A 20,385-nucleotide genomic window follows, 5' to 3' on the forward strand; every position below is an offset into this window, starting at 1 on the left:
TTCCACACATTTACATAATTTTAAACAATTACATTTACATTCTAAGTGAAGGAAAACATTGTGATGCAACCTGCACATATCTAAGAAGAAAATCAAAGATATGTGTGAAGTCAACCAACCCGCACTTGGCCAGCGTGATTGACTATAGCCTAGTCACCCCTAACTTAGGGTAGGCTCCGAGCCCCTCGGTGGGGACGTGTAGTGAGCTGATAATGATGACTTTCTAAGTAGGATCAGATTAATTTTGGAGCTTTTTCGCAATAAAATACGAAGTGACCGCTGTACATAGATATGTGCATTTGAGGATGAGTTGTTTACTTTTAATTGACAGAGGAGACATAAAGAAATATTTTCCCTTTGTATGCATCTCTCCGCTAAATCTACTTCCCCTTCCTATTATTTCCTTATGAGAAAAGAATGGTAAGGAACTAGAACTTGGCCTGCCACAGACAACTTTTAATATGACGGCAACATAACTTAAAAATCGGTTTATAATATGTATTTTTAATTTTTGTCATTTTTTTTAAATGGATAAAAAAATATTTTAAATGAATTAAAAACATTTTCATAAAGTAGTTGCTTACATTATTACACATACTGCCACTAAGAGTCATGTAAAGAATGATAAGACTCAAAATGTGACAGCTAATTACCAAAATTCAAACCGCTGAATCAAAACCCGAAACCTTTTTTTTCATGTAATTCTATCAACAAAGAGAATAATTATATTTAATGATGAATCAAGTTGTATAAAAAAGAATAGCCCCTTGTAATTTTAGACATACACAATTAATTTCACCTATCAGTAATCAATTCTCTACCCGAGTCCAATTCATAAAAGCTAGATTATCTAGAGATTAACTTATAATTTTTTAACTAATGATATGATTACATAATTTTATAGATGAAATAATCAATTTAAAGTACAAATCCATGAAAATAAATAAATTAAAGTTAATTTGTATAAATATTCAAGCATTGTATGGAAGATGGATGGATTAGTGTAAGTTGGATGAGTTTGAATATAATAAAAAATACAGACAAATTAAGAACCACCCCTTTTTGGAAAGTGGTTTAAATTAATTAGAATCTTTACATGTTTTAATTTTAGTAGAAGAGGACCTACTTTTTTCAATCATATTTCTAAGAGACATTATACTTAGGATGAAATGCATGGCCTTAGCCCAAATATTTCTTTGTTTTTTTTTAATTTTTTGATAAACAAAACCGGATAAAGCTGTGCTTTACGATAATCACTATCCAGTATATATCATTATAGCTCTGGATTACATGCCATGAGTTTACATTTATTTTATTAACTCACATGCTCACACTGAATAAAATACTTTATAACCCCTGCTATACTTAGACATTTTTTTTTAATTTACTATTCCTTTTTCAAACAATTAAACATTCTGATTTCCCATAATTTTACTAATTCCATCAAACAATACAAAATAAAACCGTAATACCATAAGATAATTAAAAATAAACTGATAATTATTTTCTGGCTAATCACTATGAATGTCCAGACTGAGATTAGACAGAGATGGAATTGGGGACTCGGAAAAATCACCAAAATCATCATCGAGCAATTTAATACTATCATGAAAACTTTTCTTTGAATAATTTGATATTGATTTAGATTTATTACTGTATGTTGAATTTTTATCAATGTTTTTGTGATGAGAAGAATTACTTTTGTCACTTAAGATATCAGCCACATCCGATGTGGAAATAGAATCTGGTGTTGTTATGGACTTTTGATCAAAGTCCTCTTGTATCTTTGGGCTGTAATCAAGTGATTGATTATGTATTGACTCGGATGACTTATCATTACTTACGGATTCCTTTTTGACAGAAGCTGGCGATGTAAAGTCTAAGCTATATTCGGTTAAATCTTTCCCTGAACTTTCCGATTTTGTTGTTTCATTTTTATTATTGTTATAATTACTAAGATTTGTTTTAGAAGGTGTTTGAATATCTGGTTGTTGTGTAGAATGTTTTGCAGTATCCACATCTGTCTTCTCTTCAGGGCAAGGTACTCCTGTTGTGTTAAAAAGAATTTTATCTAAGGGACTTAAAGATTTAATTTCCACATATGATGTTGATTCACTATTGCTTTGATTTTTATTTGCTTCAGGACCTTGTATACTTATGGTATTATTTTTTAAATTAGAGCCATTATCAGGTACCTTTGAATATGTAATATTGTGAGGACTTTGATTTGTAAGTATATGCTCACTTGGAATATATTCTGAACTTGTTTTTCCTCTTGTGGAGTCACTTGAAGTATCAGTATCTGAATTATCGAGCTGTAATCGTAAATGCAGCTTATTTTTTTCGTCAGAAGAATTATCTGAGGTGGAATTGCTCAAACTTGTAGTAGAATCTTCATGTACAATATATGTGTTATTTTGTTCATCTTTTAAAGTGTTTTCGTTTCTCTTAACATGCCTCTCATTATGCCCAAAAGTTTTTGTCTGTTGTTGGAAAACATTTTTAATTAGAGTAACTAAAACAGGTTCTTTATTATTGTTACGTTTTAGTTTCAATTTTTCCAGCAACAATTTAGTTCCCTCGTAACTATACTCTTTTCCTTGACGTGATTCTGACATATAAACAAACAACGTGTTTTTCAGATTACAATATTCAAGAAATTCATGAATTAAGGAAAGACAGAAGATACCTTCGGGTAACTTCAATATACTGTCCAAACTAACGTTTTGTTTAATGTTTTCACATTCATCTTCAAAAACTAGGAAAATGTTTGCTCTCAGTAAAGCGCGTATTTTGGCAAGTGATCCGTTCTTCTCTAACGCTTCGACCACTAAGTCACGTAGTTCTGTGTCTTCAGATTGAGCCATAGTTAATATTGTTATTTCACGACACTTTTTATTGAATTTAATTAAATGCTTTCACAAACATAGTTTGTAGAGCGTCTTTACACTTGACAATCAAAAATAACAATAATACAACACTTTAACACAATTGTAATCAAATATGTACACAATGTCAATAAATACAAACAAATGTGCCAATTTTTAATCTATGGTTTGACAAAGCGTGGTGGTTTACTCTATGGCCAATAAAAAGATGCATTCAAAATATTACTATGTTAGGCGTAATTTCTGGTAATTTTAAAATGAATTTCAATATTTATTAATCAAATACGAGATGCCGTAATAAGTTACATTAACCGATGAGTTTAAGACACGATTTTTTTTAATGAAAATTTATTTCATACTGAGCCCATCCGAATTATATTTATAACATCAGACTTTCCGATAAGATACTTAAAACTCATTGGGCTTCAATACCACTGATAATTCAATACAAAAATAATATTGAAATTACTAATGCTCCGACTTTTAACGCCATAATATTAAATTAATTTCCTGCAATAAAAGTAATAAAATCAAATTTAAAATGAATTTATATGAATAAATAGTTCTCATTCGTATATCTAACAAAGTAAAAAGTCTTTTTTTCTGCCATTTGAGGTTTTTCGTAATATTAAAGATTCAATAATTTCATTTGCGACCCAGGGATAAAGCAACATATACATTTAACAGTATATCATTGCGAACGTGCTCGTTTACAAGGGGTGAAGGCTTGCGCCGGGAAAACGTAGGAAAATCAGGCAGTCGGGTCGAGCAAGCGGGAGAGATGGATGTGTAATCCGCTGCGCAAATTTAATATTATAATGAAACTTTTAGTCTGTTTTTCATCCATATCTTGAGTCATATTAGTTAAAGTTAATAATAAAACAGTGTTAATTAGTCTTACAATAGTTCTGACGATAATATTTAATAAGTGCCAGTAGGAGTGTTAAAATACTAGTGGCGGGAAACCGTTTTGATATCTCGCTTGACGTGTTGTGTCCTATGTGTACATAGAGCGAGAGGAGCCGTCTGCCCTAGAGGGCGGCCGACATGCTGGATTCGTCGTGAATCGATATTTTTGGACCGCTGTAGAGCAGTCACCATGAGGTCTCAGACTTAATTAAGGTACGCCAGGTGTTCATAATCTAGTATTCGTCTACGTAGCTACCTATAGGTATATACCCGTACCTTACCAGCCGTCAAGCGTCAACATTTACGTCACTTGAGAATACAAACTTGATACATGAATTTCGAAGAAGGAAATTTATTTTTATTAATAAATCGGTAATTATTTATCTTTAATTTTCTTTTAGACTTAAATACATTATGTTAATATAACACTTATTTATAGAGCACTAAATATATGATTCCTTGGTACATTTAAATAATAAAAAAGGTGAGCATAAGCTCAATTAGAAATAGTTATCAAGGATAAAAGTTATTAATGAGGGTTAGCATTTGGCAGGTAAATGGTGAATTCGTAATACTGACCTATAGATTAATTCCGGTCATATTGAAGGGAATCGGAAAAAAGGACAGCTTCACTCGTTATCACGTTCAAAGGAAACCTTCCTGGAAATTTTACCTTTTTGGGGCACAGAATTTTTTTTAAGTTATGTTACTTTATTTGTTTGATTAGTGATATTGTCTAATTGATTAAAAAAAAAACTCTTGACCGTGGTTCAAAAATAAAATATAAAACTGTAGGAATACGATAGTTATATAAAAATACTCTACAAATCTACTTGTAAAATTATTTAAAAATTGTGTTCAAATAAAATTAATATATTTGCAGTAAATTTATATTAAAAAATCTGTCAAAAAATAGTTTTCACAAATATATGTCGTATATGTCTAAAGACATTTCGACTTACAAATATGTCTAATTTATTAATTAAAAAATTACTTTGTACATTAATTAATTTTTTCCTACATTACGTCAACCTTAATTGGGTGTGAATTTAAAGTTCAAAAGCCCTTTTATTAATTAAGGATGCGTAGGCAAGTGGTTCACCTTTAGCGTAAACCACTTAGAAAACCGCACACACGACGCGTCGTGCGCACCTTTTACTTTGCCGAAATCTCGAATTTTGTATTAAAATTATTTTTATATATTTATTTTATTTAAATATCCAGTATTAAAACTAAAGAAAAACAAAAGATTTGTATTCTATCTACAAGTATACGGTCTGTTGAGGTAAGATAAAGAAAAGACGAACTCTTCTATTCTCGAGAAGGTTTTCGTAGGAAAGTACATCTTTAATTAAGAATCTGATGTGTTAATCAGCACTGACGTCTAACTCTACGAAGTGCACTAATGTTAACTCTGTGTTCTTTTATTGATTAAAAATGACTGCTTCAGTTGTTTATTCCTTTAGCACTCACTTTAGATTTTTTTAACAGAATTTTAATTTTTGAAGTAACACGTCGACATAATACAGAAACAAAAAAAATATATTGCCTCTCCATTGTGATATTCAATTGCTTTAGTCATAGTTTATAAGTCAAACAGTCTAAGGGCTCTGTGGTCATTAATCTGTCGCTAAACAATGGTAAGCCCCCGTAATCAGATCGAACTATCGGTTCAGACATTATTGATAGTTGATAGAATCCGTTTGTCAGCCGACAGAAAGATTTTTATTAAACCTGTACTTTTTAAATTCACAGACATATTATAAGACCTCGATTCTACCATTCGAAAAGTCGCTGGCTCAGGGTTTAAGCACTTGACTTGTAATCTGCAGGTCCATTATTTGAATCCGTGTATACTTATTTGTTTTTTAATTTTCGATTTACACATGTACATTTATAGGACGTTCTTACGGGAAAGGAAAACATCGAAACCTGACCTGACACGTGACCTGCACATATTTGCGAAGAAATGAAATGTGTGAAGACAATTAATTTGCGCTGGATCAGCGTCGCTGACCATAGCCTAGCCACTGACTTTGGGTAGGTATAGTAGGTTGATGATTCCAACATTAAACAGAGTTGTTCAAAACTATAATATAAGGAGTAAGTGAAGTTTAATCGTCATCGTATTCAATATTCCCTGAATATATGATAGAAATCCCTGGCGTCTCCATATTTTGATCGTTTGTCATATTTTTTTTTGCAATGGCATCTGATATTATACTTTTTAGACATTCACAAATAGAAGAGACAGAACAAGAATAAAAGCTCTACTGATTTATTCTCTGTTGCTTTTTTATTTTTTGTACTTTTCTCAGCACACCTTTACAATCCTTTTTAATCCTAGATAAGTTGTTTGTGTCACATGGTTAAAAATGGGACGGAAATTCGCTTAGTCCCTGTAAATCCACGACTTAAAGTCGTGTTTGGGAATTAAGCCAGCCTTTAAGGGAAGGTAATCGATTTTTGTCGCTACTTGGGTGATTTCGTATAAAAAGGTACATGATTTTACTAATATAATAAATGAAAATGACCAGAGAGAAAATAGAATTTGTTTTATAATATAATATAGGTATATATAATAAATCTGTTGTTTATGGTTTTCAAACTCGAACCAATCCAAATGCATATGAATATATATTAAGAATAAGGTAAATTAACAATAAAATTATTTCAATCAATATTTATTTGTTGCCTTAAAGTTAGGACTTGTCTACGATGCATGTCAGGGGGATGTAGAGTTTTTTTTAGTGTCCTCTTGAAATTGACTCCAGGCAGAATGTCTGGAGAGGACGTGAGCGTTTTTTCAATTTATATTGTCTTTGCTACTTTTATAACATTTTGTAGATTTTATTGACTATTTACTTTGTTGTCATAAAGTCGCTGAAGCGTATGATCTCATTGGTTTAATAAAACACAGTGCTAGATGTATGAAAATCAATAAAACATGTACGAATCGCATGCATAAAAAAAGATTTCAAATGTTCTTTTTAAAGTCGGCGCCTTTGTGTCGTCAAAAAATCTAAAATCAATAATCGGTCCCCATCTGAGGTCTACAGTATAAATGGCACTCCAAAACGAGTGTGAGATAAAGACTCGTTAAAGTACTTGAGTCGTGTAAGCCGGCGGAGATAGGTCTGATAGCTTTTAGGGTTGCAAAAAAAATCGGGTCATTCTTTTCTTTAGAAAATACTTGTCTGAACACGCTTTAGTTGTACCGGAACTTTTTTGTGTGGCGACGCGACGCAATGGTTACTCTGGGACACAATAGCGCTGAGTGATGACAGGGAACTGATCAACGGACACAAAAGTAACATCGCTCAACGAACGATTCAATAGAGAAATTTCCGTTTTCAATTGTTTTTGTAATTTTATCTGGTTTATAGATTTATCACGCGTAAATTTTATTTCAAGTATTTAAAAAGCGGGGGTGGAGCATCGGTGGCTCAGTGGTCAGGTACTTGACTTGCAATCTGCAGGTCCTGGGTTCGAATCCCGCCATACACCAATGTGTTTTTCGATTTCCGATTTACATATGTACATTTATCCGACGTTCTTACGGTGAAGGAAAACATCGTGATGTAACCTGCACATATCTGAGAAGTAATTCAAAGATATGTGTGAAGTCAACCAACCCGCACTTGGCCAGCGTGGTTGACTATGGCCTAACCACCCTTACTTTAGGGTAGGCTCCGAGCCCCTCGGTGGGGACGTATAGTGAGCTGATGGTGATGATTTCAAAAGCGATTATTGATCTAAGCAATTCTTAACAGTATTGAGGGTATTGACATCTGAGTAGGAAAAGAACAACCTAAAAGTATCTACATAATATTATATAAAAGTAAGTTATTAATTGAAAGATTCATAATCAAAAAAATAGTAGAAAATATATTTGAAAACACAGTTTGACGTTGTTTCCAATAAAATGTGTTTTTATATTATTTGATACTTTTCGTTTTGTTTCTGTTACAAATGTTAAATATAAAATTGATAAGCTTAAAGTTACGTGAAAATGAATAAATTAGCAATAGTTGGAGTGGAGTGGCTCTAATGTCAGAGTGCAGTATTACGTCATTGTTTTAAAATAAACATTTCAAAACTAGGTTAAGCTATTCTTGTAATGTAGACGCATGACAAATACGTTACATATTATAAATCTTATATAATAGTATTCAATGTAACTTTTGTTTTTGTAAAAAAATGAAATGAATATAGCACATCATTATGTGCTTATTTTTTTATTTATTGTGAATTTTGTTATTTTTTAATAAACTATTTTGATAACATGAAAACTGGGACACATATTCAGTATTTTAATCCTTTGTATTCGCTGTGTCGTTTTCGTGTAGAATATACCATTGCTACGCCGTAGACGTGTGCTACGAAAATAGTACTAAGTACATTTATTTCAATTCACTTTGTTTCCTATATCACATGTTTGTTAAAGATTTATCGTGAGTTTAAGAAACCCCTTTATTGTTCCAAGCGTAATTCCATCAACCCTATGGTAGCAAATTATACGCGGAGATAAGATGCGCGCCGTTGGTTTGTAAATGATCTCATAACAAAGTTTCTCTACGTCATAAACAGATGGGATCAACGTTTTAGTTAAATAGGCTTGTAGACTTGGTTTTACAAAGACGGATTACAGCTTATAAATACTGAAGCTTCTGATACTTATAAACAATGAAATATTTTATATGTACATTTATTTATCGCTCTATATATAAGCTGGGTACATACGAACTATTTAAGTACGCTTTAAAAAGAGGTATTTCTTTTTTCGCAGAACTTTTTCATTTGACAGCTGGCAATGAATGTTTCTCATGGATACAAAAGCGCCGACTGACGACTTGCGGTACAGTCATCAACAAAAGTGAAAGTAACCAAATGCTTTGTTCTATATTTTTAGGGTTCGTAAAACTTTGTGAAAAGATGTACATACTTGTGTATGTATCTTTTTATTATAGAGAAACTCTATTTGTAATTGCGAACTTTTTGTTTTAAAATACATCCTTTGTGAAGCTAGACTATGCTTATACTAATAATCATACTTCTTACTCATATTATAACTGCGAATGTTGGTTCTATGGATGACTGTTAAAAGGTATATCCAGAACGTCTGCATGAATCTCGCTGAAATAGTCTGAAAGTACACATAATTAAGTTTTTTTCAAACCCGCACGAAGTGAATCGTGAGCTACTGTTAGTCTTACTATCTTACTAATATTATAAATGCAAATGTTTGGACGGATGGATGTTTGTTTGAAGGTATCTCCGGAACAGCTCCACGGATCACGCAGAAATTTGGCATAAATGTAGAGTCTTTGGCATAGTCTGGAATAACACATAGGCTACTTTTTACTTTTTTTAATTCCACGCGGACGGAGTCGCGTGCGACAGCTAGTTTGTAATAAAAGCTGTATATTACATATAGTGAATAGTTTGACAATGTTTAAATGTTGATAACTATTTGTGATACATTTCTTATGTTAAATATGTCTCCTTCCAATTCAATATGTCCTTTTCCCATGCAAACAGATAAAACGACATGATAATTCTTTATTTGCATTGTCAAACTGTTTGTCCTTACCACAATTTTTTTTTCTATTTTTTTTTGGTCGAATTAATCTATTCTGCAAATTCAATCCTGTGAAAACAGACGTAGTCAACGGCGGACATTTCCATCAAAAAGTCGTTATTCCTTAAACAATCTGTTTCAAATAAATTCGATTTGAAAGCTGTTTTTATTCGACGATAGATTGAAATAAAATGTTAACCGTCGCATCGAATTGTATGTTAAAATTAGATACATATATAAGTATATTTTGACGATAAATAATCCCTAAAATCATTAGTTTAATTTTTATAAAATAAAATACTCCCCCATCACAACATAACTAACACTAACTAACTAACACTGACTAACTAACACTGACTAAACAGAATCCTAGTTTGAATTTTAATTTGATTTTCTTTGATAGTATCATTTCGATATTTTCTAAAATGTATTTCAAGCAATTGTATGCAATCTTACGGAGCACCCCTTCTCTCTAGTGGGGGTGTATCTAGGTCGTGCTGTAAGATCCCTCTTCCAATTGACTTTCGCAAGGATACCCAGCGCGAGACGTGACACTTTTGTCGAATGACGTTACTTCGACTAATTTTGCAATACTGCCGACTTGTATTGCACTGCATAATGTCGTCTAGACTGAGGACTATTTGTTACAATTTAATTACTATACGTAGTACTGATACTACGAATAAATTTAATATTACTCTATTGTTTTATTTATTTACAAACAAGTGCGGCGGTAATTAAATTAAATAAGAATAGAATAAGAATAAATATATTTCACAAAAACACGTTAGAATAATAGCCATTGAAATACATATCTTCCATGAACAAAATAACAGTGTGATACAAAGAAAATAAGAAATCCTTTATTTCTTATATAAAGTAGATTCTCTATATAATAACTAGAAATAAATTGATATTGTACCATAACTTCAAAACGATTAAATTGTGAATGAGTATAAGAATATTTGCATATTCATAAAGATGTAAATATTAATATCTTACTAATATAAATGAGAATTTTTGTATAGATGTTTGTTTGTGGAGGAATACATAGGTAACTAATTATGTATTTTTTTTAATTCCGCGTAGACGGAGTCGCGAGCGACCACTAGTATAAATATAATTAATGCAGTATCGGCATACATTAATGTCTTATTTTTCTAAAAAACATATACAATTCGAACGTATATCAACATCTGCGAAAAATCTAATATTTAATCAATATCTGGAATCGAGTCAATAATGTAAATTATTGTATGAAATTTAGGTTTTATTCAATGTTTCCTTAATAATATCCCTCGCATTGGGAGTCGGAAAAAATACGTGACATATAGGAAATTGTTACGGTAACCTTTTCTAATAGGGTTTACTCCTAAATCGTGGGGTAGGCGTGGATGGAGAATTCGTTTAAGTATTTATAGATTCATCGAGACGTGTCGATGAGCAGAGCCGAAAAGGAAAACATTACGCATAATCACCCTTACTTAACTTATCTCACGAACCGTAAAATGAAGTTGCAAGAATTTTATTCAAATATTTACAGCGTTTCTAAAAACAAACAACCTTTGTTTACCCTTTTAAATTGTTTCATATTATAAACTAAATGTTTACATGCATCTTACTACTATTACGAAAGCGAATGTATGGATGGATGGATGTTTGTTTAAAAGTATCTCCAGAAGATAACCTGGAAGAACACATAGGTTACTAATTAAGTTTTTTAAACTCCGCACGGGCGGAGACTCGGACAACAGCTAGTATATTATAATGATAAATGACATTGGAATAATTTTAAAGACAACCACAATAAAATCTTAAATAAAGCGACAGGATTTTGTAATAAAACTATAATCCCCAATAACTATTTCTAATCCCAAGTAACTGAAATCGTTGCGCCACTATAATTTTTAACTATTCATCGTGTTACTTTCAGAATACCAACATCTATTATTTACCGTTTCTTAGCTCGGAATTACTTCATGAATTACACTAACAAAAGTCCTGGATCGCATCTTTTAAAATCCTTTGTAAGTTTAATTCTTTGTAAATTTCAACTCAATCCTTCATATTTTCTTGTAGACTACAGTCTCTTTAAAGCTTCAACTCTAAGACATCTCATTTGTTATTAATATATAAAACAGAATATCAACGCTTTTATATCTTAAAAATAGAACTTTCTATTCTTTTCTTTACTCTTTCAGTGCCACTGACTTGCCTGTCAAGTTCACTTTTATAAGAAAAAATCGTAGTGGAATGGAACGTGTTAAAAACGCCTGTAACTCATACTTAAATAAAATTGTCATACAACATTTAAACCAAGAAGTTCATGAGAATAATTAGATGGTTTAAAAAGGCTTATTAGAACATGTAATTAAGACTAATTCAACAGAAACAACATAGGAAAAGTGAAAGACATAAAAGAACACTAGGAAAAGATTACATGAGCGTCATTAAGAAAAGACTGTCGTACAAGGATTTAAAGAATCACCGAGGAAAAGGACACATTGCTGGAACGACACAAGCAAAGCATTTAAGTGAAATAAAACGCATAGTGTGTTACATTTATATTGTCTTGTGTTCTTTCAAACAATCACATTTAAAATTCTTGTCTAAAAAATGTAACGATTTTTATATTTAGGGCAGAGGTTTACCAATATTCATTGAATTATTTAAGTTTTTAGAGTAAGACAGCAAACAAGGACAGGCGATGATAAAACAGATAACAAATTTAAACAGAATTTAAATGTAATTTTAAGATTTATTAGAATTCTATGGAATGTACGATTTCATTAAAAACTTCTTAGGTTGTCATTGCTAGCTTTTATAGAGATAAAAGCTAAGATTTAAAGAGATTAAAGCGAAAACTAAGGTTTTTGATCTCTATCAAAAATCTTAGTTTTCTTGTACAAAATTGTCGTCAAATAATGTTTTCTTTCAACAATGTTTCTACATCATTACGAAATGTGAATGTTGAAAGAAAAAATTCTAACTTTACAGAGGGAAATTATTCCTCCCATTTCAGAGTTGAAAGTTTTTAAACAACACAGTCACAATTTAAACAATTCCAAGTACTCTCTAGGGATTTGCGTCAAAGCGAAGGTTCGGTGGAATACTGAAAGTCCTTGCCTAACTATACATACATATTTAAAATGAAACTCCAGCATTTTTCTTGTTCTCCGCGTTTTGTTCATTTTTCAAATGTTAAAGTTTTAAAATTGCTATGTAATGTCTGTTGGTATTACGTATAACTGTCGCTGGCAACTCCATCTGCGAGGAATTAAAAAGAAACTGCAATAGAAGTCTACGTCTTCTTCTCGGCTATGTTCTAGATCTTTGCTAAATTGCGGCGAGTTCCATCTTTCCATTTTTAAAATGTAAGTATGGTTCACTCTTGTATAGAGCAATTTCTAGTCCTGCTTTTGTTATGATACTTTCTACTAAAGTTATTGCTCTTAAAGCTAACAACGTTATCTATAATAGTGAAAATAAAAATTAAAAAAATTCAAAAGTCCCTACTTCTTATCCCTAACTTCTATCTACATCTTGTTCTTCTACGCTTTCACAATGAAAAATACAGTATGTAAAACAACAACAATATGGTTGAAATTAATAAAGACGATAGCATCTGTTTAAAAGTTCATGTTACATAATTAAGCTGTCGTAACTTGTGGGGAATAGCAGGAAGGATAACGATAAATTATTCTAAGTGCTTTTTTACTGCTCTCAACTCTCTCGCAGTTGGCAAGTGTGCTTAAAGCTTATATATCGATATCATGGCAATTAATTGCCTCCTTTATGACGGAGCGCTATATGCTCGCTATTAAAAGCTATTTGAATCTCGAGCTTTTTAGATGAGCCTGGTTTAATAAAGTGTAAGCAGTTAAATGTGTGTAAGCTGCGATTGGATGAATAGATGTGGGTCATAGTTGCTAATTACTGTTTTACAGACTTTTTGTTGTCGTGTTTAAAAGGAAACAAAAGACGACATATATAATCTAGAATGTATCCTAAACCAGGGTTACTTAAAAATGTGCTATATTTCAAATTAATTTCATCAAAATTTGTATTTGATATAAATTCCTTAACGAAATTGCGTGTCCACCTACGCCGTAAGGAAGTTTAAAGAAAGTTTAACAGCTCACGAAGTGTTGATGTGACCTTTTGATAATAAAAATTTAAGCTTCGCAGTTAAAACGAGCGTTTATTTTTACAACAAGCTCTCTGAATATCTTAAATTTAACTCGTAAATATTTTATACGATTTTGACCTTATTTTATTTTTAAACTCACTTGTTTTGTTTAAGATAAGCCGAAGAATTTATAATATACAATAGTTTTCAAATATATTTACATACAAAATCAATGTTTGTCCATGCATTACAACACCAATGAAAAGATTTTTAGTATTTAGCTAGATTATTTGAGGACGTGGCATAATGTGAGCTTGAATTAAAAAAAAATATCCGGTTCACTCAAACTTTTCTATGCACGTCAGATTCAGCTTATATGAGGAATAACATTAATACCTCGATTTACAAATGTAAATTCGAAATTGTTCAACATCTTTCACAAGAAAAACACTACTCTGGAATTCAAATAGTGCGCATTAAAATGCACAGCAAAAGCAAATTTATAAAACTTAAAAAGCTTTCTTACAGATTCCACTGTTTAACATAATGAAGAAATACTTCTTGTGATTCGAAATAACTTTCTTTGCAAAAGTATTTATTCCATTTTTTTCACATTTTATAAACAAGAATTTAATACTAAGAGAACGGAAGTAGAGAATGGATACACATTCTTAAGTTTCAGATCTTTATAGGAAAATAACGTTCGATTTTTAGCATTCTACTAAGTAAAAATGTGAGATGCGAGATATCTTTAAATAATAAATAATCTTATTTAAAATAAACTACAACTTATATTGTAATTTTTAATTTAATTTACTCGTGTATAATAAACGTAGAATTTGTGACTTTTTGTCATGCAAATATAATATATTTCTCAACTATTTATAAACTTAAATGTTATTAGTAACTTGATAAAAATTCTTACCAAGCGGCGTATAAATTTTATTTTTGGTTCAATTGTTTTTTTTTTTAATGTTATAAGGCAATAGTTATTTTGTAACATGTTTAATATAAATTGCAAGAACATAACTAACCGGTAAAATATTAATAAACTAAACTATTAACCGGTAAAATAACTAACGGTAATTCCTCGATTTGTCTGATGAGTGTGCGTGCCGGAAGCTAAACTTAAGTCGTCTTTCCTCCCCACCCTTTTGTTATAAGGAAAGGTTGAAGATGAAGTAGATTTGACAAAGAAAGGACGCATAGGAAGGAGAAATATTCTCTTTCTGTGCGTCATTTCCTACGTTGAAAAGTAGACAAACGCATCTGCAATTAAAGATGGCTGTGGACAGCGGTTGCTTCGCTATTTCGGCAAATTCAGATGCTGCTTGCTCGTTTGCTACCTTATAATATATAAAAAATGTTGGAAGCAAAATTATCTTATTTGCTTAATATTTATTGTTTACACTATAGGTAAGTGTAATCGACTGTGACGATATAGCTCGTTACTAATTGTCTGTGTATAAGCGACGTAGAATTTGTGTCATTAGTTCCAATGACGTAGCAATTAAGACGATCGTTAGATTGCAGAATAATTAAACTGCGAAAACGGCGGGGTTTTACGCACCATCTCAAAATTATGCTAATGATCGCAGCTGCCATCAAGCCGAGTGTAAAAAAGCCGACATTAACGCTCAAATAGATCCGCCTGATAAATATTTACCAACGTAACGTATTTTTCTGTTAATCGAAAACGGAAAATTTTGCGCAGGACTCACGAACGAATGATTTTTAAATTGTATCACAAAGATAAAGAAACGCGAACTCGACATATTAAAATATCACAAAATATTACAGGAATAAATAAATCAGTTTTTTTAATGGCAACACTCTATAAATGAATCTGGACGCTTTGACAGTACTACGATATAGGTATGTCTGCGTTCTGATTTCTGAGGAAAATCTGAAGACAATATCTTTTAGCGTTTCCTTCTCTTTTTCCTGTCTATCTTGCTTGCAAATTAAATAAACGCAAACATCAGTAAAGTCAGCAGTTTTACATTTCATATCCCTCGAATATGAGTAACACAAAAGGTGACGTAAAATGTCAATATAAAACAGGTGAAAACTTTGCTTGTTTAAATGTGTGTCAATCGTGTAAATCAAGCAATTTACTTTAATACATATCCAAAATAATATCTCCGCTATAATTTAACTGTATTTAACTCGCACAAAATATTCAGGCTGCAATCGAATAGTTTCTCTGGAACTCAGCGTCTTGATTTTATCTTTCTTTGCTCTAAGTACTTTTGTTACAAAATATCTCAGCGACAAAAGTATACAATTTACTTCTTGAAAGTCGAATTAAGGTAGATTTTTAAGGAAAGTGCGTTGAATGCGCCATTATGTAGTTGAAAAGCGTATTTTAAAGCCTTTACATAAACTTTTTAACATTTTTTATATTCAACTAGCTGTCGCACGCGACTCCGTCCGCGTGGCATTAAAAAAACTTAATTAGTAGCCTATGTTTTCTTCCAGACTATGTTCTACATCTAGGCCAAATTTCACCGAAAGCCATACAGCCGTTCGGGAGATACCTTGAAACAAACATCTATCCATCTAAACATACGCTTATGTAAGGAGTAAGATTTAACATTCTTAGGAATTCATGTAGAAGAAAAAAAAGGTTTTATATTTCCTGTGCTTATTGTTTATATTTGTTTGTGGGCGGTTTAATAGAAATTTCCTTTCTTATATTGTTGCTATTGAATATTAAAGGCAAGCAAGAATTTAATATAATAATTTCTATTGAACATTTTGACGGGATCAGTGTTGCCAAGCAAATATAATTTTGGTCCTATCAAAAGAGCAATGAGTAAGCATTTTCCGACATAACGTGTTTATCTTAAACATCTTTTTTTTATTCAAATCTTTCAAACAGTGGCCAAGAAAGTATAATAAAGGTTAATCCTGGCAGTGAAGAAACGAAACATTTTTTTTTTCTTTAGCAAATGATTTCAATATTTTTGCTTGGCACAGGACTTGACAGCTGGCCACAAGATTAGTTGTAGTTACATGTAATGTATTATATTGTTAAATATTTATCTCGACGACGAATTAATTTTTAAACGTTATCTGACTAGGTTTAGTTAATAGTATGCCGTAAGTCAAGTTACGAATGTGGCAGTGAATAACTAGAACGGCTGAACGAATCTCTATGAAATTTGGCATAGATGGCATAATCTGGAAAAAACACAGGCTACTAATTAAGTTTTATTTTATTCAGCGCGTACGGAGACGCGGGCGATAGCTAGTTCTATAAAATCTTCTATCATTCATATTTCGTAACTGTCTAAATAAATTAAACTCCAATTTGCTTATATTTTTGATCTTATTAAAATTAAATTCCTTACATTCCAGAATATTGCGTAGCGCTGTCAAATTATGTTAATGCTGACAGTTGCCGGCAAATTGAAAGAGGAAACTCAACATTGAAGATGGAAGTTTTTGTGATGATAAACATTTAGATAAGTTTAATATATTCATTGAGAAATAAGTATCCAATTTTCTATTCCTTGTGTCATTTACTAATATATAGCTGTCGCCCGAGACTCCGTCCGTGCGGCATTAAATAAACATAATAAGTAGCCTATGTGTTCTTCCCACCTATGTTGCACTTGTGTACCAAATTTCATCAAAATCCATTGAGCTGTTCCGGAGATATCTACAAACAAACATGCATTCATCCATCCGCCTAAACTTTCGCATTTATAATATTAGTAAGATTGTGATAATGATTAGGACTAGGGGTATCTCTTTACCAATAACACTTTACCCCCACCTTATAAGTCCCCACCTAAGGGGTCCTGATGGAACCCCACCTTAATGAAGTACAAAAATAGTCTCCGCAGTAAGTAAAGATAAAGTAAAGTAAAGGTGAATTTGAGATTCATTTATTCATTATGACTGTTGGATCAAAGCGGGTTTGTAAATTCGTGTACGCAGTACGAATAATTTGAATTAAAGTTTTATCGGCAGAGAGTTCATGTTATTTAGAAAAGTTACAATATTATAATGGAATTGAAATAAGAATGTGCGTTATCCTTCGGCACATTATGACGTCATAGCTCTCAAGTTAGTAAAAAATAGGCAGGCTCCGTAAAACATTGATTCTTTAAACTGTCTACCGTGGGTTTCTGACACTAAAATCTCTGTAAAAAAACATCGTCATCATATATCATATAATAAAATGTTTTAAACGTATATTTTGGTCTCGGAAACTCACGGATTGCTTGCTAATATAAGTTATTTTTGTAGACTTTTGATATTTTTAGCGACATGATATCATGATCCAAATGTATTGAACTAAACCATTGCTCTTGAGCATCTTTATCCCTTGGGAAATAAGTGTTCGTGTTGTACTACCCATTACAAAGAGTAAGTGACGTTAAGACTTCCCATCTTTGATATTTATGTTATCAAAGAAGGTACGTTTCTTTAATAATAAGGAAATAAATGTACGGCTTCCTATCATTCTTTTGTTTACTTATGCTTGGAGTTTTGAGTGCACGAATTTCAGAGATATTCGTTAAATTGTACTGTTTAACGATACAATTTAACGTGGCATAATTGAAACATTTAATTTATGATGATTGATTTAGAATAATAGAATTTGGTATTCGAAAAACCTAAAAACTTGAATAATTGTACTCATACGACGTTCGACAGAAGTCTAATATATTTTTTTTTATTATTATCGTACTTTTTTATCTTCTTGATCAAAAACAAAATTGAAAGTTCGTTGCCACTGTATGAGTATCGAACTGGAAGATAAAGTTATATAAAAGAGATGCATGGAGATTAATAGAAGATTTAAAACTTCGCTACGAGTTACTAAGTCTTGTCATTGATAGAGAGAGTATTGCTTACAAAACTTTTAAGCCAAAACATGAATAAAATAACGGTTTAAAAAACCAATATGTATTATGTATTAAACTATAGTAAAAATAGTTGCTGTCGCCCGCGACTCTATCCGCGCGATTTTATTTTTTATTTTTTATATCATAAGATAGCAAACGAGCGAGCGGCCACCTGAAATGGCTGAAATAGCGAAGTGACCGTTGCCCATAGACATACGTAATTGCATATGCGTTGCCTACCTTTAATCGACTGAGGAGAGGATGCACAAAAAGAAAACATTTTAAATTTCCAGCATCCTCTCATCCTTAAAGTCCACTTCCACTTCCCATCCTTTCCTTATAAGAAAAAGGGTGGGAACGGAAAGGAGACTAAATTAGGCTTCCGGGACGCACACTCATCAGACGAAACGCGGAATTGCTTCCACTTCATGCCTATATTCTGTGTGGTCGTAGTATTTCACCGGGCGAGCCGGGCCAATTCGTGCGAAGATGTTAAAGCGGGCTCTACCACTGTTCACTTAATATACTTAATAGATCCATACAAAATTTCATCGTGATCCGCTGATCCATCTATTTAAATATTCGCATTTATAATATTGGTAAGATAAATTATATTTAATTTTGAATATTAATAATTTATCTCTGTTACCACTAATTCCACTTTATGGTTTAATAAATTGAAACCTCATTTACAATGTGCTGCACAGTACGATGTATTCTATGAAATTATACGCCGACGTCGGAGTTTTGAGCGTTGAAATTTAATATTCAAATTTATTTTTAGTCTAATGAAAGCTTCATTAAGTTTTCAGTATACATGTTGAAACTGTTGGAAATCTTAATGTACGCTATATTTATGTTGTTAAGCAAACATATCTACTTTATAATTTTCAAGGCTATTCAATGTCTATGTTATTTTTTGTTTTTTTTTCTTCAGTTTTTACAAAAACATGCTTTTTACTCGAATGAGAAGAGGGTATAATGATTTTAGCGGTGATGTGTGTTTTTATTTATTTAGCCTAAAAAAAGACATCCATTATATTTTTAATGAATTTGGATAAAAAGTTAGAACAAATATTCAATTTATTTATATTTTTCCAATGATTAGTTCATTTGTTTTTTTTTTATAACAGAAGGGGGCAAACGAGCAGCGGGAACACCGAGCTGTTCAACGACGCCCATGGACATCAGCAATACCAGAGGAACCGCAGATGCGTTGCCGGCCTTTGAGATAGTGATAGTGTCATTTGTTTCAATAGTACTGTTTTTTTTTAACATTATTTCCAAAAAAATATTTTGCATCTAAAGGAATAGCGTATCGCTGCTTTAGACTCAAACAACTTGCGCCACTTTGAAAGAAATGCGCAAAGATAATGTTTACCCAACTCAAAAAAGTGTCGTCTCACTTTATTGAATAAAATTGGATTGGCCTTATGTCTACATTTTTACAGCTATAAATATTTGATACATACCTTTCACGTAATGGAATACAAGTAATTTGTAAAACAAATATGAAAATAGTAAACCTTTACAAAAAAAATATTTTAAGTAATATTGACAACTTAGCAGTTTCTAAAATATGTTTCTCTGCGACTTTCTTAATAAACATCTTGTATCTAAATCATTCATCAAAATCTTACTAAAAGTATAAATTCGAATGTTTAGATAAATGAATGGATATATGTTTGTCAAAGGTAACATCTGAACATAGTCTAGAAAGACACATAAGCTACTTACAAAGTTTTTTATTCTTAATTCTAGCAGAGACGCCGGTGACAGCCAGTAATTAATAAACACGCAAATAATTTGAATGAAATCAAAAACATTTATTAAAAGCTTTGAAAAATTGACGTATCGATAACAGTAATGGATATTAATAATAATCGATTCGCGAGCGAGGCCTTGCGCTAAGAATAACACTTGAGACACTCTTTCTCGATATTTTCTTTTCCCAACTAAGTTATATTAAACGCGAGGTCGCAAATATAACTGATTTTCCTGCTTCTATGTCAAAAC

General features: G+C 31.7%; 2 protein-coding genes across 3 annotated transcripts in view; one reads left to right on the plus strand and one right to left on the minus strand.

Annotated features, from left to right (window-relative positions):
- Positions 1 to 1,434: 1,434 nt before the first annotated feature.
- Positions 1,435 to 3,018, minus strand: LOC106117011 (protein TONNEAU 1b). Of its 2 annotated transcripts, none has more exons than XM_013311078.1 (2): positions 2,690 to 3,018; positions 1,435 to 2,047 (listed from the first exon to the last, which is right to left on the minus strand). In XM_013311078.1, exons 1-2 carry the CDS (start codon positions 2,865 to 2,867, stop codon positions 1,512 to 1,514), a joined length of 714 nt encoding a protein of 237 aa, XP_013166532.1. In that variant the 5' UTR covers positions 2,868 to 3,018; the 3' UTR covers positions 1,435 to 1,511. The 2 variants fall into 2 exon arrangements, with proteins under 2 accessions (XP_013166532.1, XP_013166531.1); XM_013311077.1 differs by having other exon boundaries at positions 2,246 to 3,018.
- Positions 3,019 to 3,852: 834 nt separating this feature from the next.
- Positions 3,853 to 20,385, plus strand: part of GABA-B-R1 (gamma-aminobutyric acid type B receptor subunit 1) — a 60,833-nt gene continuing 44,300 nt past the window's right edge. The window contains exon 1 of the mRNA XM_013311141.1: positions 3,853 to 4,010. The gene's annotated coding sequence lies outside the window, so the exon portion shown is untranslated. The remainder of the gene's footprint in view (positions 4,011 to 20,385) is intronic.

This window comes from Papilio xuthus, unplaced genomic scaffold (assembly GCF_000836235.2).
Source record: "Papilio xuthus unplaced genomic scaffold, Pxut_1.1 DF827680.1, whole genome shotgun sequence".
In the NCBI taxonomy this organism is placed as follows: Eukaryota; Metazoa; Arthropoda; class Insecta; order Lepidoptera; family Papilionidae; genus Papilio; species Papilio xuthus.

What these genes read in the sequence shown, in the direction of transcription:
- LOC106117011 (XM_013311077.1), bottom strand. Translation starts at nt 2,867, where the DNA reads ATGGCTCAATCTGAAGACACAGAACTACGTGACTTAGTGGTCGAAGCG. An exon ending in AAGTTCAGAATATATTCCAA is followed by an intron (nt 2,048 to 2,245) that starts GTGAGCATATAC and finishes TTAACACAACAG; the next exon opens with GAGTACCTTGCCCTGAAGAG.